At 46.9% G+C, this 24,864-nt stretch overlaps 2 protein-coding genes and 1 pseudogene across 3 annotated transcripts; 2 read left to right on the top strand and 1 right to left on the bottom strand.

The window, feature by feature from the left end:
* Positions 1–4,240: 4,240 nt before the first annotated feature.
* LOC138805441 (U6 spliceosomal RNA) lies at positions 4,241–4,336 on the top strand (annotated as a pseudogene).
* Positions 4,337–8,643: 4,307 nt separating this feature from the next.
* LOC138805416 (G patch domain-containing protein 4) lies at positions 8,644–17,601 on the top strand. Of its 2 annotated transcripts, none has more exons than XM_069990194.1 (8): positions 8,644–8,732; positions 12,001–12,127; positions 13,274–13,347; positions 13,445–13,537; positions 13,633–13,719; positions 15,856–15,947; positions 16,195–16,245; positions 16,438–17,601. In XM_069990194.1, the coding sequence occupies exons 2-8, from the start codon at positions 12,049–12,051 to the stop codon at positions 17,270–17,272; spliced, it is 1,311 nt and encodes a 436-aa protein (XP_069846295.1). In that variant the 5' UTR covers positions 8,644–8,732; positions 12,001–12,048; the 3' UTR covers positions 17,273–17,601. The 2 variants fall into 2 exon arrangements, with proteins under 2 accessions (XP_069846295.1, XP_069846294.1); XM_069990193.1 differs by lacking the exon at positions 8,644–8,732 and adding an exon at positions 8,945–9,037.
* Positions 17,602–18,723: 1,122 nt separating this feature from the next.
* On the bottom strand, positions 18,724–21,318 carry Naxe (NAD(P)HX epimerase). The gene is made up of 6 exons (XM_069990196.1): positions 21,103–21,318; positions 20,913–21,021; positions 20,668–20,778; positions 20,472–20,585; positions 19,310–19,457; positions 18,724–18,977 (listed from the first exon to the last, which is right to left on the bottom strand). Exons 1-6 carry the CDS (start codon positions 21,282–21,284, stop codon positions 18,775–18,777), a joined length of 867 nt encoding a protein of 288 aa, XP_069846297.1. The 5' UTR covers positions 21,285–21,318; the 3' UTR covers positions 18,724–18,774.
* Between the last annotated feature and the right edge of the window lie 3,546 nt (positions 21,319–24,864).

Below are 24,864 nucleotides of genomic sequence, written 5' to 3'. Positions count from 1 at the left end.
TTAGCACTTTAAATTGCTTCTTAGCCTTTTTCTGTGCTCCACATCAGTAGCTCTGAGTTTTAGAATTATATACCTTCTGAATGAGGCATGGGCAGGTGCTCAGAACGTACTGGATTGCATCTTTCACTGAATGAAGGACACGGGAAAAAGGTGACTTGTACCAAATACCATTTTTAAGTCAAATCTGAGAAGCTTCTGCTTTTTCCCAGTTGTTCCCCTGTTCCTCTCTGTGGCCCAGTCTGATAAGTCCTAGGTTTTTCACTTGGGCCACACCCAGTAACAGAGACCCACATCAACTATATTCTTCTGGGGTGTGAGTGGCTATCTTCCTTTCCACTCCACCCCTGTTTGTAAGCCCTTCCCTCCTCCCAGAGTTTTTCTCATGAAAGAATAAATAGCCTGCTGTCCCCTTGGACAGGGACGCCCTGATCCAGTGCATCTGATTGGCTCCCTCCCAATTCAAACAAACAGAGGGAAGGGAGGAGCTAGTATAAACGGCTGGGTCAGTCTCTTCTCTCTCAAATCATTTCTGAACTGGGATTTGAGATTCTCTGTATTTGCATCCCTAAGGGCTGAGTTTGGCAAGCAGGAAGGCCTAGAACTATTTGCTAGATGCAAAAGATACCTTTTGAGGATGACAGATAATAAACAAATAGGAACAAGTTAGAATAGCCTAACTTCAGTTTGTTCAAGGCTACCTTTCAGGCTCAGTTCAGGCTCAGTTCTCTCTATTCTGTGGAGTAAGGCTCTATAGAGTAAGATTCTCAGGTTGGGCATTGGTAGCCCATGCCTGTAATCCTAGCTACTCAGGAAAATGAGATCTGAAGATTATGGTTCAAAGCCAACCCAGGCAGAAAAATCTGAGAGACTCCTCTTGCCAATAACCACCAAAACAAACAAACAAACAAAAACAAAATCTGGAAGTGGAGTTGTGGCTCAAGTGGTAGAGTACTAGCCTTGAGTGAACTGTCCAAGAGACATGGCCTGTCCCTGAGGTCAAACTCCAGTAACAGCAGCCACCCTCCCTACCCCCTTCCCCAAAAATGTGTGGCAATTGAGAAGGCTTCTTCTTAACAACGAAGGCTTCTCACTTTCCAGGAGGAAGGCTCCTTTGGAGAAGGCACAAATGGGTGTGTCTACTAATGGGACTGAGGAGCTAGGCTCCTGGACAGCAGGCAGCAAAGGGTACCCCAAACTACAACTAGCCCTCAAACTAGCCATACCCTCTAAGAACAAGTAGGTCTTCATGGGAGGGAGAGGAGGAGGGAGGGAGGAGGAAGAGGAGAAAGAGGCAAGGAGGCAGAAGCAAAAGAGAAGAGAGAGAGAAAAAAATAGTAGAGAACTGGTTGCCACTTGTAATCCTAGCTACCTAGGAGGCTGAGTATGAGGATCACAGTTCCACGCCAGCCCAAGCAGATAAATCTGAGTCTCCTATCTCCAATTAACCAGCAAAAAGTTGGAAGTGGAGCTGTAGTTCAAGTGGTAGAGTACCAGCTTGAAGCATAAAAGCTAAAGGAGAACAAAGTCTCTGAATTCACTCCTCAGTTTCTGGACACACACAAACACACACACACACACACACACACACACACACACACACACACCACAAGTTGTTTACTCTCTCAGGGAATGCATGTGTAGTCACAGGATATTTGATAAATAATCTACAGCTAACAAAGGTGGGGAAGTAAAAGAGTACAAATTATTAAAATGAGAGCTTTATTGCTCCACAGACTTAACCACAAATATATTTTGGTTTTGTTGTTCTGGAAAGCTTAGCAGTCTCCTATCTAAATTAGCAATGGTATTTCAACACTCCTTTTCTTGTTGACAGTATAAATCCATGCTCCTCTTTTGTCTTCTTGTCGGTTCCTTCATTAAGAAGTGAAACTTAGCCAGGCACTGGTGGCTCATGCCTGTAATCCTAGGTACTCAGGAGGTTAAGATCTGAAGATCTTGGTTCAAAGCCAGCCCAGGCTGGAAAGTCCATGACACTCTTATCTCCAATAAGCCACCAGAAAACTGGAAGTGGCACTGTGACTCAAGTAGTAGAGTGCTAGCCTTGAGCTGAAGAGCTGAGGGACAGCGCCCAGGACAGAGTTTAAGCCCCACAACCAAGGGAGAAAAAAAAGTAAAACAAACATGAGTTAACAAATAAGTCCGATTGGGACTAAAGGCAGTGCAGGAACACTCTCACCTCCCTCCAACACACACCCTCCCCCTATTCCCACCCCACCTCTGGTGGTACTCCTCAGTTTCCAGGGAGACTAGAGTTTTCTTTTACCAGCAGTAGGCACCAGAGGAAGTGGCTGATATCAGCAAGGTCCTGTGTCGTCTTCTTTTTTTTTTTTTTTTGTCAGTCGTGGGGCTTGAACTCTGGCTTGGGCGCTGTCCCTCAGCTCTTCAGCTCAAGGCAAGTGCTCTACCACCTGAGCCACAGCGCCACTTCCTGTTTTCTAGTGGTTTATTGGAGATAAAAGTCTCACAGACTTTCCTGCCCAGGCTGGCTTTGAATCGCAATCCACAGATCTCAGCCTCCTGAGTAGCTAGGATTACAGGCATGGGCCTTATTGTAGTTCGGGGCGTCCTTTACTGGCTGCTGTCTAGGGGCCATCAGTCAGAGTCCTCAGTCCCATTAGTAGACACACCCACTTGTGCCTTCTCCATGGAGCCTTCTTAGCAGCCTTCTTGCCTGCTGGCACTAGGCATTCATAACAGGTCTATGGAAGTCTCCTTCCAATTTGTGCAAGCTTCACCAAAAGGCATATGGCACAGTGGCTCAGGTCAGATATGGAAATTCAATATGGCTTAATTGATCCTATGGAGAGCTGGGGATTTGCTCAGCATTACAATGTCTACCCAACATGCCTGAGCCCCTGGGTTCAATCACACCATCACCAAAAGAAGAAATAGTAGTCCTGAGGGAGATGAAAGGAATTACTTTACTCTTCATTTAACCCCTTTGATAATGGTTGAACTGGTTTTTTGTTGTTGTTGTTTGTTTTTTTGTGTCCGTCATAGGGCTTGAACTCTGGGCCTAGGCTCTGTCCCTCAGCTCTTCAGCTCAAGACTAGCATTCTACCGCTTGAGCCACTGTACCACTTCCAGTTTTCTGGTGGTTTATTGGAGACAAGAGTCTCACGGACTTTCCTGCCCGGGCTGGCTTTGGACCGCGATCCTCAGATTTCAGCCTCTTCAGTAGCTAGGATTATAGGAATGAGCCACCGGCACCTGGCTTGGTTGAACTGTTATATGCATGTTTTTTTTTTTTTTTTCTTTTTTGGGTCCGGTTGTGGGGCCTGAACTCTGGGCCTGGGCGCTGTCCCTCAGCTCTTCAGCTCAAGGCTAGCGCTCTACCACTTGAGCTACAGCGCCACTTCCGGCTTTTTGCTTATGTGGTGCTGAGGAATCGAACCCAGGGCCTCATGCATGCAAGGCAAGCACTCTACCACTGGGCCACCTTCCCAGCCCCTATGCATGTTTTTTTTTTGGTCGTGGGGCCTGAACTCAGGGCCTGGGCGCTGTCCCTCAGCTCTTCAGCTCAAGGCTAGCGCTCTACCACTTGAGCCACAGTGCCATTTCTGGCTTTTTTCTTTTTGCCTATGTAGTGCTGAGGAATCGAACCCAGGGCCTCATGCATGCAAGGCAAGCACTCTACCACTGAGCCACCTTCCCAGCCCCTATGCATGCTTTTTATAAACAAATAAAATGATTAAATGGAACATGACTTTTGTGGGTGTATATGTTTTCTGTTTGTCTCTTGTTTCTTTTTGCCAGTCCTGGGGCTTGAACTCAGGGCCTGGGCACTGTCCCTGTGCGTCTTTTGCTCAAGGATAGTACTCTATTACTTGAGTCACAGCACCACTTCCAGCCTTTTCTGTTTATGTGGTATTGAGGAATCAAACCCAGGACTTTATGCATGCTAGGCAAGCATTCTATCACTAAGCCTCATTCCCAGCACATATATGGCTTTTATGTCCTCTTAAAAATTGAGTGATCAGCCAAGCACCAATGGCTCACACCTGTAGTCCTAGCTACTCAGGAGGCTGAGATCTAAGGATCATTGTTCGAAGTCAACCTGGGCAGCAACATGTGTCAAACTCTTATCTTCAGTAAACTACTCAGAAAAGCCCAGAAGTAGGGCTGTGGCTCAAATGGTAGAGCACTAGCCTAGAGCACAAAGCAGCTCAGGGATAGCACCCGACCGAGTTCAAGCCCTAGGACTGGCAAAATAAAGAAAGAAAGAGCGCTTGCTTCAGCAGCACATATACAGAGAAGATTAGCGTGGCCCCTGCGCAAGGATGACATGCAAATTCGTGAAGTGTTCCATATTTTTATGTACTCATTACCTTGCCCATGTAACTGTAACCCCTCTGTATGGTATTTTCACAATTAAAAAAAAAAGTTTGTGGGGCTGGGAAAGTGGCTCATAATAACAATTTTAAAAATTTACAAATTCGAGGGGCTGGGAAGTTGGCTCAGTGGTAGAGTGCTTGTCTTGCATGCATGAGGCCCTGGGTTCTATTCCTCAGCACCACATAAGCAGAAAAAGCTGGAAGTGGTGCTGTGGCTCAAGTGGTAGAGTGCTAGCTTTGAGCTGAAGAGCTGAAGGACAGCGCCTAGGCCCAGAGTTCTGGCCCCACGACCCACGAAAAAAAATACAAAATACAAAATTGAGTGATCCCTTGAAATTATGTTGTCTTTGTTTCTTCTCTCCCTGCCCCCAATAATACTGCCTAAAATATACTGAGTGCTTTCCCAAGCCAGGCACTGCTAATCTGCTTGCATTTTGGATGTTGTCATCCTTTTCAGATACAAATAAAGAAAAGTAGTGTCTATTATTCAGTGAGTAGATGGCAGGGTTGAGACTTATACTTAGAAACTCCAACTGCAGAGCCTGAAGTCTATGAGACTTTTATCTCCAATTAATCACACATAGACACTTTAAAAAAGTGGAGAAGTAGAGCTAGATCAGGTTGATAGAGTGCTAGCCTTCACCAAAAAGCTCAGAGATTAACACCTTCCCACTCCCCCAACCCCCCCTTCCCTCCCCCAGTTCAAGCTCTAGGAACAGAAAAAAAAAGCAACTCAAGTGGATATGTATCTGATACCTTGAAACTTACAGTCCTCTAAGACATTTCCTCTAAGACATTTCAATATGCTACAAAGGAAATGGCCTTGCCTCCCTCACTGCCAACCCATCACCCACACCAGCCAGCATTTACAAACCTTGGAGTTAGAAACCCATACAGAGGAAACAGTGAAGCCAGGCAATGTAGAGGGAAAGGGATGTAGGACTCCAAGACAGGTCTTAATCCAAACTGGAAAGAAAGATAACCATCAGGGACAACAATGCTTCAAAGAGAGTAAGTTATCTATTTTAAGTTTATTGTTTCTGTTTGTTTGCCAGATATGGGACTTGAACTCAGGGCCTTGAGCTTTCACTGGCTTTTTCCCCTCAAGCCTAGCACTTTATTACTTAAGCCACACCTCCACTTTCATTTTTTTTTTTTTTTTTTTTTTTGTCGGTCGTGGGGCTTGAACTCTGGGCTTGGGCGCTGTCCCTCAGCTCTTCAGCTCAAGGCGAGCGCTCTACCACTTGAGCTACAGTGCCGCTTCCGGTTTTCTAGTGGTTTATTGGAGATAGGAGTCTCATGGTCTCTCCTGCCCGGGCTGGCTTTGAACCGGGATCCTCAGATCTCAGCCTCCTGAGTAGCTAGGATTACAGGCGTGAGCCACCAGCGCCCGGCTTGTTGTTGTTTTTTTCTGATTAATTGAAGAAGAGAATTTGGAGGTGGGGGAAGGAAAGCAGGAGAAAACAGGGAGGGGAGTAACACTGTTCAAAAAAAATGCACTCATTACCTTCCTTATGTAACTGTAGCCCTTCTGTACCTTATCTTTACAATAAAAAATTTTAAAATAAAAAGAATCTCACAGACTTTTCTGCCTGGGCTGGCTTCAAAACTTAATCCTCAGATCTCAGCCTCCCAAATAGCTAGAATTATATACCAGTTTAAGCCATCAGGGCACAACTAAAAATAATGGGGTTTTTGCTGTTGTTGTTTAATTAAATGCACACTAGATGGCAGCAGAGAACAGGAGTTGTAGTGTTGAGCCCACTCATTAGTCCGTTCCTTTCCCTGCTTTGCCTGACCCTCAAGTTACTTACCTATCAACAGAGGCAATTACATAGGTACAATGTACAATAATGGTGGGAATCAAGTCATCCCTCAGCATCCACAAGAAATTGGTTCCAGACCTCTCAAAGATACAAAAGTATGCAATTCTCAGGGCTGGGAAGGTGGCTCAGCAGTTGAGTGCTTGCCTTGCATGCATGAGGCCCTGGATTCTATTCTTCAGCACCACATAAGCAGAAAAAGCCAGAAGTGGCGCTGTGGCTCAAGTGGTAGAATGCTAGCCTTGAGCTGAAGAGCTGAGGGACAGCACCCAGGCTCAGAGTTCAGGACCTACAACCAGAAAAAAAAAAAAAAGTATGCAATTCTCAAGCCCCTTATATAAAATGGCAATGGGTTTATACATAACCTGTGCATAGCATCCTGTACACTGTATATCATCTCTAGATTACTTACACTATTCATTAAAATGTAAATGCCACATAATGGCCAGACACTTGTGGTTCATACTTGTAATTCTAGCTCCTCAGGAGGCTGATATCTAAGGATCATGGTTCAAAGCCAGCCCTGGCAGAAACATTCCATGAGACTCATCTCCAATTAACCATTCAAAAAACAGAAGTGGAGGGGCTAGGAAGGTGGCTCAGTGACCTGTAGCTCAACGTGGTAGCCTTGAGCAAAAGAGCTCAAGGGCAGCACCCAGGTCTATGATGGACAAAATAAAATCAAATAAAACTAGTATTGTGGGCTGGGAAGGTGGCTCAGTGGTAGAGTGCTTGCCTTGCATGCTTGAGGCCCTGGGTTCGATTCCTCAGTACCACATACGCAGGAAAAAAAAGTTGGAAGTGGCGCTGTGGCTCAAGTGGTAGAGTGCTAGCCTTGAGCTGAAAAGCTGAGGGACAATGCCCAGGCCCAGAGTTCAGGCCCCATGACCGGACCCAAAAAACCAAAAAACTAGTATTGTTTTGGAGGATGGTATTGGATTCAAATCTAGAGCTTACACTTCCTAGGCAGATGTTCTACCACATAGGCCATGTCCTTTGCCCTAAATTAGTATTATTTTCATTGCATTGTTATTTTCTCTTGATTTTTCCTACCCTGAATATTTCTGATCTGCCATTGATTGAATCCATGGAAACAGAGGGCCAACTAACTTGTAAACCATTATGAGAACATGATTTTAAAATGGTTAAGAACTGAGGACTATAATAATTTTGCTATCATGAACTCAAATGGTTAATGATATAGAAAACTTAGAACCTGTTGAGAGGCTGAGGATTAGGAAATAAGCTAAATCCAGGGGTATATGGACATCCCCTTTTTCTCAACATAAAGAAAAGTAAGTAACGTTCCAGTAGGTAAGCATTGACTACTAGTATGGGATTTTTATTTTTATTATTTATTTATTTGCCAGTTGTGGGCCTGGAACTCTGGGCCTAGGTGCTATCCTGAGCTTCTTTTGCTCCAGGCTAGCATTCTACCACATGAGCCACTTCCAGCTTTTTCTGTTTATGTGGTACTGAAGAATGGAACCCAGGGCTTTCTGCATGCGAGACAAGCACTCTACCACTGAGCCTTTTTTTTGGGGGGGGGGGGTCCGGTCATGATGCCTGAACTCTGGGCCTGGGCGCTGTCCCTCAGCTCTTCAGCTCAAGGCTGGCTAGCACTCTACCACTTGAGCCACAGCACCATTTCCGGCATTTTTCTTTTTGCTTATGTGGTGCTGAGGAATTGAACCCAGGGCCTCATGCATGCAAGGCAAGCGCTCTACCACTGAGCCACCTTCTCAGCCCACTGAGCCTTTGAGACATCCCACAGCCTTTCGGCAAGCTCTACAATTCTCATAACCCAAGTTGCAACACTGGCATATTTTACAAAATAAGTGGAAAGTTATGACAACGGGGGCATTTGTTGCAGGGACTACTGTGAAATGGCCACTTTTCTGTTTACAGCCTTCTAGAGGGCGCTAAGTGAAGGGAAATACTGGACAAGGAGTGAAGGGATGAAAGATGCTTTTCCTAGTTTCATTCTTGGGCGGCTCAGGAAATCTAGATAACATCTAAGGGTCTCGCTGACCTTACAATACTCTCTCCCCTGCTTGACAAATCCTCATGCTCACAAGGCCAAGTCCAAGCTTCTCCAACCTGGCTTGCATTCGGATCATGCCTTTGTCCCTATGCCCTCGGCCCCCATCTCCTCCGATGTCACCCAGTCCCCTCTGGCCCAGGCTGGGCCGAGGGATCCTGGTGTTTCCTGTGTCCCTAGAGCATAAGGGGCAGGTTCTGGCCAGCGATCAACGTACTGAAGTTTCCAGTCTTTTAAGTAACTGCTCCCTAAGGCCATTTTCCTCCCTCACGTCGGTGCTCGAGATGTGTTCAGTTTGGGACATAGAAGGGCGCAGGGCGCCCAGCCAGGACGGAGGCACACTTCGGAACTGCGGGGGGTAGGCAAGCGTTACACTCCGGAAGCCTACAAAGGGACACGCCCCGCCCCTTTTTGGTCCTGGGGCCTGAACTCTGGGCCTGGGCGCTGTCCCTCAGCTCTCGCCCTACGGCTTGAGCCACAGCGCCACTTCGGTTTCCTGGTGGTTTACTGGAGGTAAGAGTCTCACGGACTTTCCTGCCCGGGCTGGCTTTGAACCGCGATCCTCAGATCTCGGCTTCCTGAGTAGTTAGGATGACAGGCGTGAGCCGCCGACTCCTGGCGCCCGCCCCGTTCCTACGGTAACTGGGTAGCCCGCTGGGGTTCGGCGTAGTTTCTCTTGGGAGGACTAAATTTCGGTCTCCCGGGAGCGTCTCTATGGTTCCGGCAGCCTAGACGAACCACAGCCTCACTTCCGGGAAGATGGCGGCGCGCGGGTCAGCTGCTGCACGTGAGTCTGTCGGAAGGCGCCCTCGGTGAAGGTAGGGGTCCACGTTCCTCCCAGGTCCGGGAGAACTGTGGAGGCTGGAGAGTGTTTTTTCCTTCGTGATGCCGCGGTAGGAAGGCTAGAGTTTGGGCCTCACAGGAAAAGGCAGCAGCTCCGTAGACGGCTGCGAGCCGAGCGGCCCTGGCCGCGCCTGCGCGCTGGGCTGCAGCCGTGCAGAGCCAGCTCTGCCTGCGTTCACCCCCGGGGCGTCCGCCCAGAGCGGCGCCCCCTGTGTCATCATCTCAACAAGTAGCGAGCTGAATTCATTCTCGATTTCTGGCGCTGTACCAAGTGCCAGAGGCTGGAGAATAAAGCCCATGTGCAGTTTTGAGTTACTGCGAGAAGGGGGATAGGCTGTGAAAGTCTAGCAGAAAGCATACGCTAGCCAGTGAAGAGGTTGAGAGCACTAGTTCTAGACTGCCAGAATACCAATCCACAACTTACTTGCTGTTTGATTTGGGTGAATGAATATTTAAACCTCTGAGTGCCTGCCACTTGTTTGTAAACTAGGATTGTCTCTACTAGGGCTGTTGGCAGTGGCTGGAACAACTGTAAAATAAGGCTAAATTTGATATAATTTTTGTTGAAACCTAGGGATTGATAGCTCACAGATGATGTTAGAGGGGGCAGGTTTTTGTTTTTGTTTTTTGGCGGTACTAGAGTTTAAACTCAAGGCTGCTTGTTTGCTAAGCAGATACTACCATTTGAGCCACTGTGCCCATGCCTTTTTTTTTTTCTCCCAATCCTGGGGCTTTAACTCAGGGCTTGAGCTTTTGCTCAAGGCTAGCATTCTACCACTTGAGCCACAGCACCACTTCCGACTTTTTCTGTTTATGTGGTAGGGAGGAATCAAACCCAGGGCTTCATGCATGCTAGGCAAGCACTCTACCATTAAGCCACATTCCCAGCCCCAGCATTTTTTACATTGATTTTTTTTTTCCCCCTGGATCTCTACCTCTCAAGTAGAAAGGAAGTTTTTAGGTGATAAGGCCTACAGTATCAAGAAGCCCTAGAGAGTCATTTTTTTCATTCAACACTTTTCGTTGGAATTTTCAACATTACTAGGCTTTCAGGTGATCACCATTCATAAGAGAAATGAGAACAAATGTTTGTCTTCCTAAATTGGCTTGTCTTTGCACCTAAAAAGACTGCTGCTCACCATTTTTGTTTATTTATTTTTATTTTTATTTGTTTATTTGGTGTTGGAACTGGGGCTTAAACTCTGGGCCTGGGCACTGTCCCTTAGTTTTTTGTTTTTGTCAGTCATGGTGCTTGAACTCAGAGTGCCGTCCCTGGGCTCTTTTTGCTCAAGGCTAGTGCTAGGCCAGAGCTCTACTTCCAGTTTTCTGGTGGTTAACTGGAGATGAGTCTCAGGGACTTTGATACCTTGGCTGGCTTTGAACTGCAATCCTCAGATCTTAACCTCCTGAGTCACTAGGATTACAAGCATGAGCCACCAGTGCACAGCTAGCCCTTCGATTTTTTTTTAAACTGAAGACTGGCACTCTATAACTTAAACCACAACTTCTGACAGCTTTTTTGATGGTTAATTGGAGATATTCACACAGGCCTTCCTGCCCCACTGGCCTCAAACTGAGGTCTTTGGATCTCAGCCTCCTGAATAGCTAGGATTACAGGTGTCAGCCTCCGGTGCTAGGCAGAAGTTAACCTTTGTGAGCCAACATTGGTAGTCTGAGGGCTAGCGATATGGCTCAAGTAGTAGAGTGCCAGTCTTGAGTAAATATTGGTAAGTCTGTTTTAAATGTCTTGTGTGATAAGCCATCTTAACCATTTCACAATACATAAGTTTGTAAGTTTTACAGTGTAGAAGGCAGATAATGCCATTCTAGGTCCACAGGAAATGTGCGAGTTACTGGAATAAATGCCACTAGTTGGTGACTCTATAGATTGTCACTGTAAAGTCAGGCAATTTGGGCTTATATTCTACATCTGTCACTTCTCATTTATATATAAAATAAAGAAAATACCTATCTCACAGTACTAAAAAGGTTAGATAATATAACAAGTGATATCCACCTGTTACTGGTTAAATGCTCAGTAAGAGCATCCTTCCTAAGCTGGACAGTTTCAAAAGAGTTGCTCCAACAAAACTGAAATACAGCAGCAATGTGGGGGGAAGTGGGCAGTCATGTAAGACTCCTACCAAGGGGACAGTTTAAATGTTGAGGCATAAGCCCAGGGCATAGGCTGCCCTAAATTCCATTATTTTACTACTCAGGTTGTCAAGCATCTCATAGTTTTGTCTTTACAAGGTGATATATTTTGGGAAATGTCATGATCTGATGGTAAGAGCGAGGAGTCTGCAGATAATCTGCCTAGATTGGATTCTACATACCTAACTATGTGACCTTGAGCAAATCACCTATTTCTTAATTTTTTTGGTTTGTTTTTTGTCAGTCATGGGGCTTGAACTCTGGCCTCCTGAGTAGGTAGGATTAGAGGGGTGAGCCACTGGTACCCAGCCAACTTTTTTTTTTTGTCAATAGTGGGGCTGGAACTCTGTGCCTGGGCGCTGTCCCTCAGCTCTTCAGCTGAAGGCTAGCACTCTACCACTTGAGCCACAGTGCCACTTCCAGCTTGTTCTGTTTATGTGGTGCTGAGGAATTGAACCCAGGGTCTCATGCATGTGAGGCAAGCACTCTACTTTCCAGCCCCTTAGTTTCTTCATCTGTAAAATGGACATAATTATACTTTCCCAAATATGGTGGAAGGTCAACTGAAATGATTTATGCAAAGTCCTGGCATAGCCTAGTACATGGTAGGTTCTCCTTTTAGATACCAGTATTAGCACCAGTCCTCTTCACCCTAAGGTATATTGGTGTCAGCCTCCATAGCCAGATATGGAGCCCAAAAAACAAGGTCTCCTCCTTCCTGACTCTTCTCTGAAAGAGAATTATAGCCAAGATGCTTTAGCCTCTTTCTCTTCACTTTTAAAAGGATAATGCCAACTTTCCTGGTGAGCCTGAGGACAGAGCTTTGTCCACCATGAATGTCACTCCGATGGTCAAGAGTCATGGGATGAAGTTTGCTGAGGAGCAGCTGCTGAAGCATGGATGGACTCAAGGTGATCTCTTGGGGCCTGTGATCTCTTAAGGCCTCTTCCACATCCCCCAACTCCTTCTGTCTAGGAAGTATCTTGGATTATACCCTTTGTATCTATTCGTTCAGAAGGAGAGCTAGTTTTAAGAGAAGAATAAATTCTCTGACTTATCTGGAAAAGGAAAGAAAGGGAGAAATTCCTATGCTTAGATAATAAGCGAGTAAATAATGAAGAAATGGTTGAGAAAACTGGGGGAGACAGACACATGGCTTCTGTCACAAAAGTGGTATGACAGAAACAGAGTCAGTGGTTTATGCTGCAAGTCTAGCTACTTAGGAGACTGAAGTCAGGAGGATCACTGCTCAAGGCCTACCTAGGCAAAAAGTTCCTGAACTACCTTCTCAGCCAATTGCTGGGCACAGAATAGCATGCCTAACATTCCATCTGAGATTGGAAAGATCAAGGTTCTAGCTGGGTGCTGTTGGCTCACACCTGTAATCCTAGGTACTTAGGAGGCTGAGATCTGAGAATTGGGGTTCAAAGCCAGCTCGGGCAGAAAAGTCCGTGAGACTCTTATCTCCAATTAACCACCAGAAAACCAGAAGTGGTGCTGTGGCGTAAGTGGTAGAGCGTTTGCCTTGAACTGAAGAGCTGAGGGACAGCTTCCAGGTCCAGAGTTCAAGCCCCACGACCAGCAAAGAAAAAAAAGAAAAAGAAAAGAAAAAAGAAAAATCAAGGTTCTAAAGCTAGCCTGAGTAAAAAAAAACAAAAAAAAAACTTCTCAGACTCCCATGACCACAGAAACCTGGGTGTAGTGGCATGTGCCTGTCATCCTAGCTATGGCAGGGAGCTTAAAATAGGAGAGGGGAGGTCTAGACACATGTTCAGGCAAAAAGCAAGACTATTTCAAAATAACTAGCTTGAAAAAAGGACTAGAGGTATGGCTCTGTGGTAGAGCACCTAGCTACCAAGCATGAGGCCATTACCTAAACCCAGTACCTCCAAAAGAGAGAGACAGATAGAGATGTGACAGAAAAGATAGTTCCGGCTCAAGAGGTTGCTTGAAGCTGGGAGGGTTTCTGAAAACAGCATACATTACTAGATGTGTGGGGTGTCTGGTGAGTCTTCAGGGCAGACTACAGAATATGACTGTCACATTATCCTCTGTAGGCAAAGGCCTGGGCCGAAAGGAGAATGGCATCACTCAGGCTCTCAAAGTGACCCTGAAGCAAGATACTCATGGGGTAAGACTGGAATACTATTCAGCATGCCATGATGGGAGCTGGATGCTTGAGGACAGGTGGGGAAGGTACTCAGAGCTCATACTTATTCTCCTGACAGGTGGGGCACGACCCTGCTAAGGAGTTCACAAACCACTGGTGGAATGAGCTCTTCAATAAGACTGCAGCCAATTTGGTAGTAGAAACTGGACAGGTATGAGCTTGTTAGGTAGACACATGAAACAGGAGGGTCTTGGATGTGGTAGGGAAGATATACTATGTCACCTACTCACTGATATTTTCCTTCAGGATGGAGTACAGATAAAGCACCTTTCTGAAGAGACTGCCAAGCGAAAGTACTCCAAGCCTAATTTATTATATCAGAAGTTTGTGAAGGTATTAGAAGCTGGGTGAGAGAATCCATCCTCCTTCTCCCCACCCCTTTCCTATCTCCATTAGAATCTGAGCAGTTGCTTTGTGTGTCCTTTCAATTCTCAGGATGTCCTAATATCCTGAGATCCTGTGCCACCTTTGCTGTGCTTCCTTAGACTGCCCACACCCTCAGCAAGAACTGAGATCTTTAGGTTCCACGGAAGTAGGGAGTGGAGGACTAGAAGGTAGAGTGTAGTCCCTTGAGTTAGGAGCTGCTAGAGAACAGGGGTGGGTTGAGGATGGGCTTATGATGCCTAATTTGTAGGGTTTAGAAGCCAGAGGAGACTTGAGAGATTATCTGATCTGTCCTTTGCATATGTGTCCCAAATAGTGAAACATGGCTTGCCAGAGTTTACAGCTGGCTAATAATAACAGATAGAACTAGACCCTAGGATTTGGGGCTGTTTTTACTATACCAATAGAAGGGAACATTTAATGATCACCTATTAGGTACTGAGAGCTTTACATGTAATCTAGTAGCCGGGCGCTGGTGGCTCACGCCTGTAATCCTAGCTACTCAGGAGGCTGAGATCTGAGGATCGAGGTTCAAAGCCAGCCCGGGCAAGAAAGACCGTGAGACTCCTATCTCCAATAAACCACCAGAAAACTGGAAGTGGTGCTGTAGCTCAAGTGGTAGAGCGCTCGCCTTGAGCTGAAGAGCTGAGGGACAGCGCCCAGGCCCAGAGTTCAAGCCCCAGGACCGACCACAAAAAAAAATAAAATAAAAATGTAATCTAGTAAAGCTTTCCCATTTTGGTTGCCATGTACTACTCCAGATGGGTTTTTTTTTTTTATTTTTGTCGGTCATGGGGCCCAAACTGTGGGCCTGGGCGCTGTTCCTCAGCTCTTCAGCTCAAGGCTAGTGCTCTACCACTTGAGCCACAGCACCACTTCCGGCTTTTTTTTATGTGGTGCTGAAGAATCGAACCCAGGGCCTCATTCGTGCAAGGCAAGCACTCTACCACTGAGCCACCTTCCCAGCCCCTGTTTTCATGTCTTTAACAGCCTTCCTGACTCCAGTCTCACTCCCCACCCCAATCAGTTCACTCCTTCACAAAGCATCCGGAAGCATCCATAAAATTATTTCTGTGACCTAGGATGACTATCTACATTTATCAAGACTGTCTTACATGGACCTACATGCCTTGTCTGCCTTCTCCAGCCTAATTTCTTGCCTTCCCTCTCCATGATTGTTAGCCAAGTAGAATCTTTTTCTTTCTTTCCCTCCCTTCCTTCCTTCCTTCTTTTTCTTTCTTCCTTCCTTCCTTTCTTTTTCTTTCCCTCCCTTTCCCCACCCCCCTCTTGCCAGTCTTGGAGCTTGAACTCAGGGCCTGGGCACTGTCCCTGAGCTTCTTTTGCACAAGGCTAGCATTTTACCAGTTGAGCCACAGGGCTACTTTCAGCTTTTTCTGTTTATGTGGTACCTGGGCTTCATGCATGCTAGGCAGGCACTCTACCACTAAGCCACATTCCTTGCCATTTTTTTTTTCAAGACAGTATTTTCTTCAGTCCTCAGTTTTTCGCACATGCTGTTCCCTCTGCAGGGCCATTTCTCCCTTTGCTCTTTTCCTACTAACTTTTTCTTGTCTTCCAGACTCATCTAACAAGTTAGTTAATTGTAGAAACTACTCCTCAAATCCTCATGTTTGGGGATGCTCCTATAGTAAGCCAGGGAACAATTTGGTCTTACTTGCCCATGTTCTGTCATACTCCCTTCCCTCCTTCCCTATGCAGTTCCATCTCAGCTGGATCCATCTCATTCTACACCACCCTCAACTCCTGGTCCGTAATAGTTTCTCAGTAAATCTAATTAAATAGGTATGATGAATAGGTCTGGGGTAGGGGATAAAGTGCCATTTTTATTTGCAGTTACTGGCACCTGTAACCACTGAGAAAATGTAATGACCTACAGCACTTTCTCCCTGCTTGTTCTGTCCACTAGCCAGCTGTGAGCCAGACATGCCAAGTTTAAGTATGCATGCTGTCACATCTTTCTGTGGCTCTAAGGAGCAGTGTTGAGGGCCTCCAGATTCCTGCCTTGAGAACAGTACTAGCAGTGGTTATTGAGAGAGTCTTGTCTACTCCCATGATTCCTCCTAGACAGCCACACTGACATCAGGTGGAGAGAAGCCAGACAGAGACTTGGAGAGCAGCAGTGATGAAGATAACCAGGGACCCATACCTCCAAATATGTGAGACTTCATTTCAGTACATTTTACCATGTGGGAGGGGATGCATTGGAATCTTAAGAGGAAGGGCTAAATCTAATGCATGACTGGGTTTCTTGAAGGACAGAATTAGGTTGTAGTTCTAGCACCTCATAAAATGCCAGGTCTCAAATAAAATTCAAGTTGTTGTTGAAAAATCATTTCAGAGGGGAGGAGAAGGCAAGCCTTCCTACCTCATCAGTGTATAACTAACTCCTCATCTGCCCCACAGTCTGACAGATGAAATGCTGCTCCAAGCTTGTGAGGGTCGAACAGCACACAAGTAAGTAGTGGTCTCTTTGGACTGCCCTTGCATGTAGTCTGTCCTCTTTGGCTTCACCCCAGAAAAATAATTCCTGATATTGACCCATCTACTGCCTGAAAATAGGCTGCTCCCTGCCCTTAACTTTTCCTGAAGGCCTAAGGTTAGGTCCATTTTCTTGACACTCACTGACTTGGACCCCATCTATTTCAGGGCTGCCCGTCTTGGGATTACGATGAAGGCCAAGCTTGCTCGGCTAGAAGCCCAGGAGCAAGCCTTCTTAGCTCGTCTGAAATGCCAGGACACTGGGGGCTCTCAACCACAGACTGAGAGCAAACCTACCCCAAAAAAGAAAAAAAAAAGGAAGCAGAAAGATGAAGAAACTATAGCAACTGAAAATTCAGGTGAAGAGTACCTAGAACAAATTAACCAAAGTTTCAGGAAGAGCAAGAAGAAAAGACAACATCAAGAACAAGTCTTGGAGGAGAGAGAGGGAATAACTATAGGGTGTGAGGAGGAAGAGACTGTAGGAACAAGTGGGCTTGAGAAACTAAAGAGCAGAGAACAATCCAATTGGTCCCTCAAGAAAAGGAAGAAAAAGAAGAGGCAGCACCATGAAGAGGATGAAATGGGAATCTTCAGTGAAGAAGAAAAAGGCAAGGAGGCTCCAGGTAGTGTCAGTACAAAAGAGGTGGAAAGCAGAGTACACACTGACCTGTACATCAAAAGCAAAAAGAAGAGGCATTGTAAACAAGAGGACTTGAACACAGAGGAGGAAGGAGGGCTGGAGACTGCTTTAGATGGCAGGACTAGGGAAGCAGAAAGCAGAGCCGGGGGTGATGGCAGAAGCAGGAAAAGCAAGAAGACAAGACAAAAGCATCTGGAGGAACAGGATGAGGTTTATGGTATAAGTCATGAAAATGTGGATGATAGGACTAGGGAAGTAAAGAGCAGAGGTAAAAGACAGCAGTCACTTATAGAAGAAGAGAGAGCTAGAGTCAAGACTGGCCAGAGAGTCAAAAAGAAGAAATCAAAAGAGAGAGACTGAAGGTCTGGGTCAAGGTGGGGCTCAATCAGTTATCTTCCCACTACAGTGTAACCTCCAGAGAGAGCTGAGTTGAAGCAGAGAGAGCTGAGTTGGAACAAGACTTCAGCACCCATCTCAGTTCCCAAGGAGGAAATTGAACTCTGGAACCCGCAGTCTGTTGAGAGAACCAAAGCGCTGTGCCTTAGCTAAGAAGCTCTGTTCTTAGCATGTCCGAACAAAGAGCCAGGAATCTAAAAGACAGGGAATGCTAGGGGCTGTGGGAAGAGGTATACAGATAGGGGCATATACACTTGCAGTAACATCCATGTTAAAGAAGCTGAAAATTTAAACTTTGTGTGAAATGCATTCTTTTTTTTTTTTTTTTTTTTTTGCCGGTCATGGGGCCTGAACTCTGGGTCTGGGCGCTGTCCCTCAGCTCTTCAGCTCAAGACTAGTGCTCTATCACTGGAGCCACAACGCCACTTCCGGCTTTTTCTGTTTATGTGGTGCTGAGGAATCAAACCCAGGGCCTCATGCTTGCAAGGCATGCACTCTACCGCTGAGCTACCTTCCCAGCCCTGCATTCATTTTTTTAATACTCTGAAAACATGAATTCAGGTCTACAGGCTAGATTTAGCTGGCAGGGTATACCAAATGATTATTAATAAATATCAGCTTGGGCTGGGTACTGGTGGCTATACCTGTAATCCTAGTTTCTCAGGAGGCTGTTTAAAGCTAGTCTAGGAATCAAAGTCTGTGAAACTTATCCTGATAGCCACCAAAAAGCCAGAAGTGCAGCTGTGGCTCAGTGGTGAAGCACTAACCTTGAGAAAAAAAGCTCAAGGACAGGGCCCAGACCCTTGAAATTTGGCACCAAATTTAAGGAAACATTACCTTGGACGCTAGCCTACAGGTTAAGTACCAAAACCATCTCCACTTCCAGCCTGGAAAGGACCTAAGTACAAACTAAGAGACAGTTTTAAGGCAAGTTAAGCAAGCAAGAGGCCCTGAGTTCAAATCCCCAATACTGAAAAGGGAATAAAAGAATTATGTGAGCTGAGTGCTGGTGGCTCACACCTGTAATCCCAGCTACTCAGGAGGCTGAGATCTGAGGATCATGGTTCAAAGCCAGCCCGGGCAGGAAAGTCCATGAAACGCTTACCTCCAATTAACCACCAGAAAACTGCACTGTGGCTCAAGTGTGCTCACTGAGTGCTTGCCTTGGGCTGAAGAGCTCAGGGACAGTTTCCAGGTCCAGAGTTCAAGTCCCCCCCCAACCAAAAAAATAAAAGGATTCTGTGTAAAGGATATCATACCTTACTTGATATCTAACAGTTCTTTTTTGTTTCCAAATGCCACAGCAACCTCTCTTGCCTGTTGTTTCTGCAGAGAGATAGTGTTACCTTTCCAGTGTTGTTCTTTGGCTCCTATCACTAATCTTTATGGCCAGAAGAGCTTCTGGGACACCAGAGTTTTGGGAATGAAGGCACTAGATCTTTATTGGAATGAATGCCCATCCTTTATCACTGCAGACGATAGACACACTCAGTGTCAGGGTAGGGTGGCAGGTTTAGCTGGTACTTCTTCTCCAGAGCAGGTGGGACGAAACGACCCCCCAAGTAATGATACCGACCAGTAAACTGAGATGCAGACTTTTTGGGTGCTGTCAGGGAGATGAGTAAGTCTGGCTGGATTCCTCCAGAGTTTCCCTTCTCCACATCCCATCCTGCAAAGAGGGTGATATTCAGAAAGCACCAAAGAAGCTACAGGTCCAGTCCCCTTCCACAACTTCCCTTGTAAAAATAGTCTTAGCATACTCTCTAGATGCTCCCTATACTTTGGCCTTGGATTTCTTCATGGACCAGCATATGAAGGGGACTTATGAACTTTGCTCCACGGCCCTAATGTGGGATGTAAAAAAGTGTTTTGCCCCTTCCACCCCCCCCCCCAGGACAAATTATTTCAGGCTTAGGGTAAGTCACAGCTGAAGAATCAAGACGTTAGTGTTGTGAGACAGGGTAGGGCCCAGTTCCCTCCCAACCTTTTGAGTCCCAGTACCTGAGGGAATGTCAATGCTGGCAATGGGCACGGTGATTCCACTAAGGACATTGAGGATGCTGTGGAATGGGTCCCGAACATCACCCTTGAAGCTGAAGCCAAAGATGGCATCCACCACCAGGTCATACAGCTCATCAATCATCCCAGGCTGTGAGCAGGAAAAGTCAGAGCTGTCAGCTGCCTTACCTAAAGGCTTTCCGCCTGGACCCCACTCAAAGGCACACATGGAATTGTGTCTGCTAAAGGGCATCCTAAGGTCTAGAGTCAAGGGGAGATGGTCATGAATTCAGGCCAACCTGAGGCTACATACGTTATTCTGAGTGTCTTCCATTGTGGTTGAACCTCAGACAGTCAGGATCTGATTATGTTCGCTGCTTTGTGAACAATTCTGTAACTAGGCAAACCAATTCTTTGCACCTAGTGTCTTCATCTGTGAAATGTGTGGTTTTAAAAAAAATCTGGGCTGGGATGGTGGCTCAGTGGTAGAGCACTTGCCTTGCATGCATGAGGCCCTGGGTTCAATTCCTCAGCACCACATAAGCAGAAAAAAAAAAAAGCCAGAAGTGGTGCTGTGGCTCAAGTGGTAGAGCACTAGCCTTGAGCTGAAGAGCTGAGGGACAGTGCCCAGGCCCAGAGTTCAGGCCCCACGACTGGACCCCCCCCAAAAAAAAAATCTTAAAATTTCCTCCCCCAAATTCATACATCTACAGAAAAGTTTAGACTGAAGCAGTTACTCCAGTCCCTGAGGGGCAGGCCAACTGCTAACTGCATGCTTGGAGGACCATCAGAAGTTTTTGTTGTTGTTTTTCTTTTTTTTTTTTTTTTATTGTGAAATACTTACAGAAGGGGTACAATTACATGGGCAAGATAATGAGTACATTTCTTATCAAGCATTGTAGCCTCCTCCTTTGTTTCACCTTCCCATCCCTTCCCATCCTACTCCCCCGGTCTCCAAACCATCACAGTTTTTGAGATGGTAGTATTGAGTAGAAACTTACGGAGCACACCTTATAATCGAAACGGTTCCACCACTTTTATTCATATGGCGCTTTTTTTTTTAAATTTTTATTCATATGGACTGTTTAGTGAGCTCAGCCTAGAAACATGGATGAACACAAGGCAGTGACTGAGGAGATGGAAGTAGTAAACGGAAGCCACTTACCTCTGGGGGCATTTCAGCAAGGAAAGGGATGTCCATTTTCTCACACTGAGTCACCAGCCCAGTGAAGAGTGGTTTGTTAGGTCTTTTGGGGTAATAGATGCATGGTTGGTAGCCCTAGTTGGAAACAAATTGAGCATTCAATCCAGATTCCAGAAACCTCACCCTCTTCCCCCAAAGCCTCTGCCCACATACTCACAAAGAGTTTGAGGTGTCGGGCACAGACTAAACCGTCCCCTCCGTTATTTCCAGGGCCACAGATGACCAGGACAGTAGGAGGGCTCCTGGACAGGGAGGTAGGGGGATATGCCTGAAGGCAGAGGCAAAGGCGTTTCAGGCAATAACAACACCACGTTGGAGCACTTGTATTTCCCACCCCTTCGTGCGCCTAGGCCAGGAGGCTGGAACAGCGGCTCCTGCCAAAATGCAAGTTGTGTCACTGACCTTGGCAATGGCTGTGGCACAGCTCAGCCCGGCCAGCTCCATAAGTTGGTCCACGCTGAACTGGTATTCATTAAATAGCTCCTGATCCACGGCCTGGGCCTCCTCCTGGCTGCGGGAAGCCCTCGCTTGAGTTCCCGCCCCCGGCGGGACCCGTGCGCCCCCGTCCTGCCCCCGCGCCCCGCTCGCCTACCTCAGGTACTTGACGGCCGGGCTCGCCATGACCTCTGAGCCCCGGCGGCCACTCAAGCTCAGACGGCGCGCCTCCCACCAGGTGGTGCCCGCAATGCAGACGCCCGCCTGCCTTCTGACTCGCGTCAGCCGCGAGCCCGCCACCAGCAGCCCAAGCCCCAGCAACGCCCGCAGCCCCGACATCCAGCCCGCCGGGCGCGCGCCACCGACCCGCCCCTCCCGTCCTGCGCACGCGCAGCGCTCGAACCGCCCCAAGTGGCGTAGTCAGCGTGCGCTATTCCGGAAGTGTGGGTGCGGCCGACCCCAGCGCGCCGCGTTCTCAGTGAACACGCGCCCGGGCGCCTCTCCCAGCAGCCGGGGGCCGGCTCTTCACGGCAGCGTGCAGGTCCCCAGGTTTCCAGGCCGACAGAAGCGCCTTGGCTCCCGTCAGCACTCTGCGCTTTCCTACCGTGAATCTTACATAGATTAGATAGGCGGTAGTTACGTAATTGAAACCATAGATTGCAGGTCACACTGATGGGGGGCGGGGCATCGGTGCTCTGGTTTGAACTCAGAGCCTTGGCTACCACTACCACTTCTAGTTTTCTGGTGGTTAACTGGAGGTAAGAGTCTCATGGATTGTCCTGCCCTGACTGGCTTTGAACCTAGCTTTTCAGATCTCAGCCCCTTGAGTGGCTACTCAGGATTATAGGTGTGAGCCAGCAGTGCCCAGCCACATTCATGTTTTATTAGAAACCTTGAGAAGAAAAACAGTAGGTCTGTGTATCTGTGTGTGTCCTTGCTCTCCACCTCAGCTTTTTTGCCCATTGCTGGCACTTTACCACTTGAGCTACACCACCAGTTACAGAAAGAATAAATTTTATCCAAGGTAGTGGTTTTTTTTTTTGGGGGGGGGTGTGCGTGTGTGTGTGTGTGATGGTGGTGTTTCCGTGCTGGGAATGGAACCTAGGGCCTTACAAGCTGCTACAGCTTATTAAACTAGGGGCTGGCTGCACTTCGAGCTTCTCTGGCTTTTCAGTGGTTAATTGGAGAAAAGAGTCTCCCAGATTTGAATCACGATCCTCAGACCTCAGCTTCCTGAGTAGCTAGGATTACAGTCATGAGCCACCAGCATCTTGCCCAAGTGTTTCTGAGATTGCAAACATTCTTTTGCATCAATAAAGCAAAAGATTGGGGAATAACCAATCAGTCGCCAATAAGGTAGTAAGACAGCGGATACCTGTGGCTCAGACCTGTAATCCTAGCTACTCAGAAGGCTGAAATCTGAGGATCATGGTTCAAAGCCAGCCCGGATAGGAAAGTCTGTGAGACTCTTATCGCCAATAAACGGCCAGAAAATCGGAAGTGGTGCTGTGGTTCACACTCCCCTTGAGCTGAAGGACAGCACCCAGGCCCAGAGTTCAAGCCCCACAACCGACCAAAAAAAGAAGAAGAAGCACTAAGATGATTTTCCAGATTTTTATGAGCTAAATGATTTTCCCAGATTCATAGCTGAAACCATAACTCCCAATGTGACTGTTTTTGGAGATAGGCCTTTAATAGGTAATTAGGGTTAGTTTTAGGTCATAAGGGCTAGGCCCTGCTATGATGGTATTACTGACCTTGCAAAAGTTTAAGATCCTCCCTCCCCCTGCACACTCACATACTATACCAGGATTCCTACCATGCTGGTAGAAGAAATAAATTTCTATTTTTTAAGCATCCAGTGGTGTTTTCATTATGACAGCCCAAGCTAAGGCACAGGTAAAGTGAAATTCCTTCTTCTGTGCTAAACTTATCCGATTTCATGAAATGTATCTGGGGCTGGGAAAGTGGCTCAGTGGAAGAGCACTTGCCTTGAGCTGAAGAGCTGAGGGACAGCACCCAGGTGCAGAGTTCAGGCCTCAGGACTGAGGGGGGCGGGGAGGAGGAGGAAGAATGTATTCTAGGAATGTATTCTAGGCTAGTTCACTGAGAAAGTCAAAATTTGTGATTACTATCCCTGCCCTCTCCCCGCTCCTCCCGCCCCCCACCGACTCCCAGCCTTGGTGCCAGTCCTAGGGCTTGAACTCAAGGCCTGGTCACTGGCCCTGAGCTTTTTTTTTTTTTTTTTTTGTCGGTCGTGGGGCTTGAACTCTGGGCCTGAGCGCTGTCCCTCAGCTCTTCAGCTCAAGGCGAGCGCTCTACCACTTGAGCTACAGCGCCACTTCCGGTTTTTTTCTGGTGGTTTATTGGAGATAGGAGTCTCACGGTCTCTCCTGCCCGGGCTGGCTTTGAACCGCGATCCTCAGATCTCAGCCTCCTGAGTAGCTAGGATTACAGGCGTGAGCCACCAGCGCCCGGCTGGCCCTGAGCTTTTTTGCTCAAAGCTAGAACTTTGCCATTTGAGCCACAGCTCTGCTCTATGTCTATCTTTTTGGTAGTTAACTGGAAATTAACTCACAGACTTTCCTCCCCAGTCTGGCTTCAAACTGTGATACTCAGACATTAGCCTCCTGAGTAGCTGGGATCACAGGAATGAGCCACCAGCACCCAGCTTGATATTCTTATTTTTAATTATAATAGTCATACTATCTGTGGAGGTACCCTTGGCCTCAGCTATACTTCTTTATTTATTTGTCAGACTGTTTTTTGTTTTTTGTCAATCATGGGGCTTGAACTCTGGGCTTGGGCGCTATCCCTGTGCTCTTCAGCTCAAGGCAAGCATTCTACTGCTTAAGCCACAGTGCCACCTCCGCTTTTCTAATCGTTTATTGGAGATAAGAGTCTAACTGACTTTCCTGCTCAAGCTGACTTTGAACCTCGATCCTTAGATCTCAGCCTCCTGAGTAGCTAGGATTACAGGCATGAGTCACTGGCACCCGGCTGTCAGACTGTTCTTGTGGAAAACTGAGTTTCCTCATTGAAATTGTACAACTGCATGCATTCCAATGGGATAATCTCATTTTATTTTTTTTCTTTTCTTTTCTTTTTTTTTTTTTTTGGGGGGTCCAGTCGTGGGGCCTGAACTCTGGGCCTGGGTGGCTGTCCTTCAGCTCTTTAGCTCAAGGCTAGCACTCTACCACTTGAGCCACAGCGCCACTTCCGGCTTTTTTCTTTTTGTTTATGTGGTGCTGAGGAATCGAACCCAGGGCCTCATGCATGCAAGGCAAGCACTCTACCACTGAGCCACCTTCCCAGCCATATTTTCTTACTTTATTTTCTTACTTCACTAGTTCATGAGTGGCTTCATGTTGATATATTATTCAAGACTTCCTGGGCTGGGAAGGTGGCTCAGTGGTAGAGCGCCTGCCTTGCATGCCTGAGGCCCTGGGTTCAATTCCTCAGCACCACATAAGCAAAAAGAAAAAAGCCAGAAGTGGTGCTGTGGCTCAAGTGGTAGAGTGCTAGCCTTGAGCTGAAGAGCTAAGGGACAGTGCCCAGGCCCAGAGTTCAGGCCCCACGACAGGACCCCCCCCCCAAAAAAAAAGACTTCCTATAGGCTTGAGAAAATTAATATGGTCATTCTGAAGATTTTTTTTTTGTCAGTCATGGGGCTTTAACACCTAGGCCTGGGCGCTGTCCCTCAGCTCTTTAGCTCAAAGCTAGTCCTTTACCACTTGAGCCACAGTGCCACTTCAGGTTTTCTGGTGGTTAATTGGAGATAAGAATCTCATTGACTTTCCTGCCCGGGCTGGCTTTGAATTGTGATCTTCAGACCTCAGTTTCCTGAGTAGCTAGGATTATAGGCATGAGCTACTAGTGCCTGGCTTCATTTTGAAGATTCTAAAACACAATGAGAATC

The sequence above is a fragment of the Dipodomys merriami genome, unplaced genomic scaffold, assembly GCF_024711535.1.
Source record: "Dipodomys merriami isolate MVZ:Mamm:240054 unplaced genomic scaffold, mDipMer1.0.p SCAF_392, whole genome shotgun sequence".
NCBI lineage: Eukaryota > Metazoa > Chordata > Mammalia > Rodentia > Heteromyidae > Dipodomys > Dipodomys merriami.
Note: the sequence above shows the minus strand (reverse complement) of the source record. Positions and strands in the feature narration are given on the sequence as shown.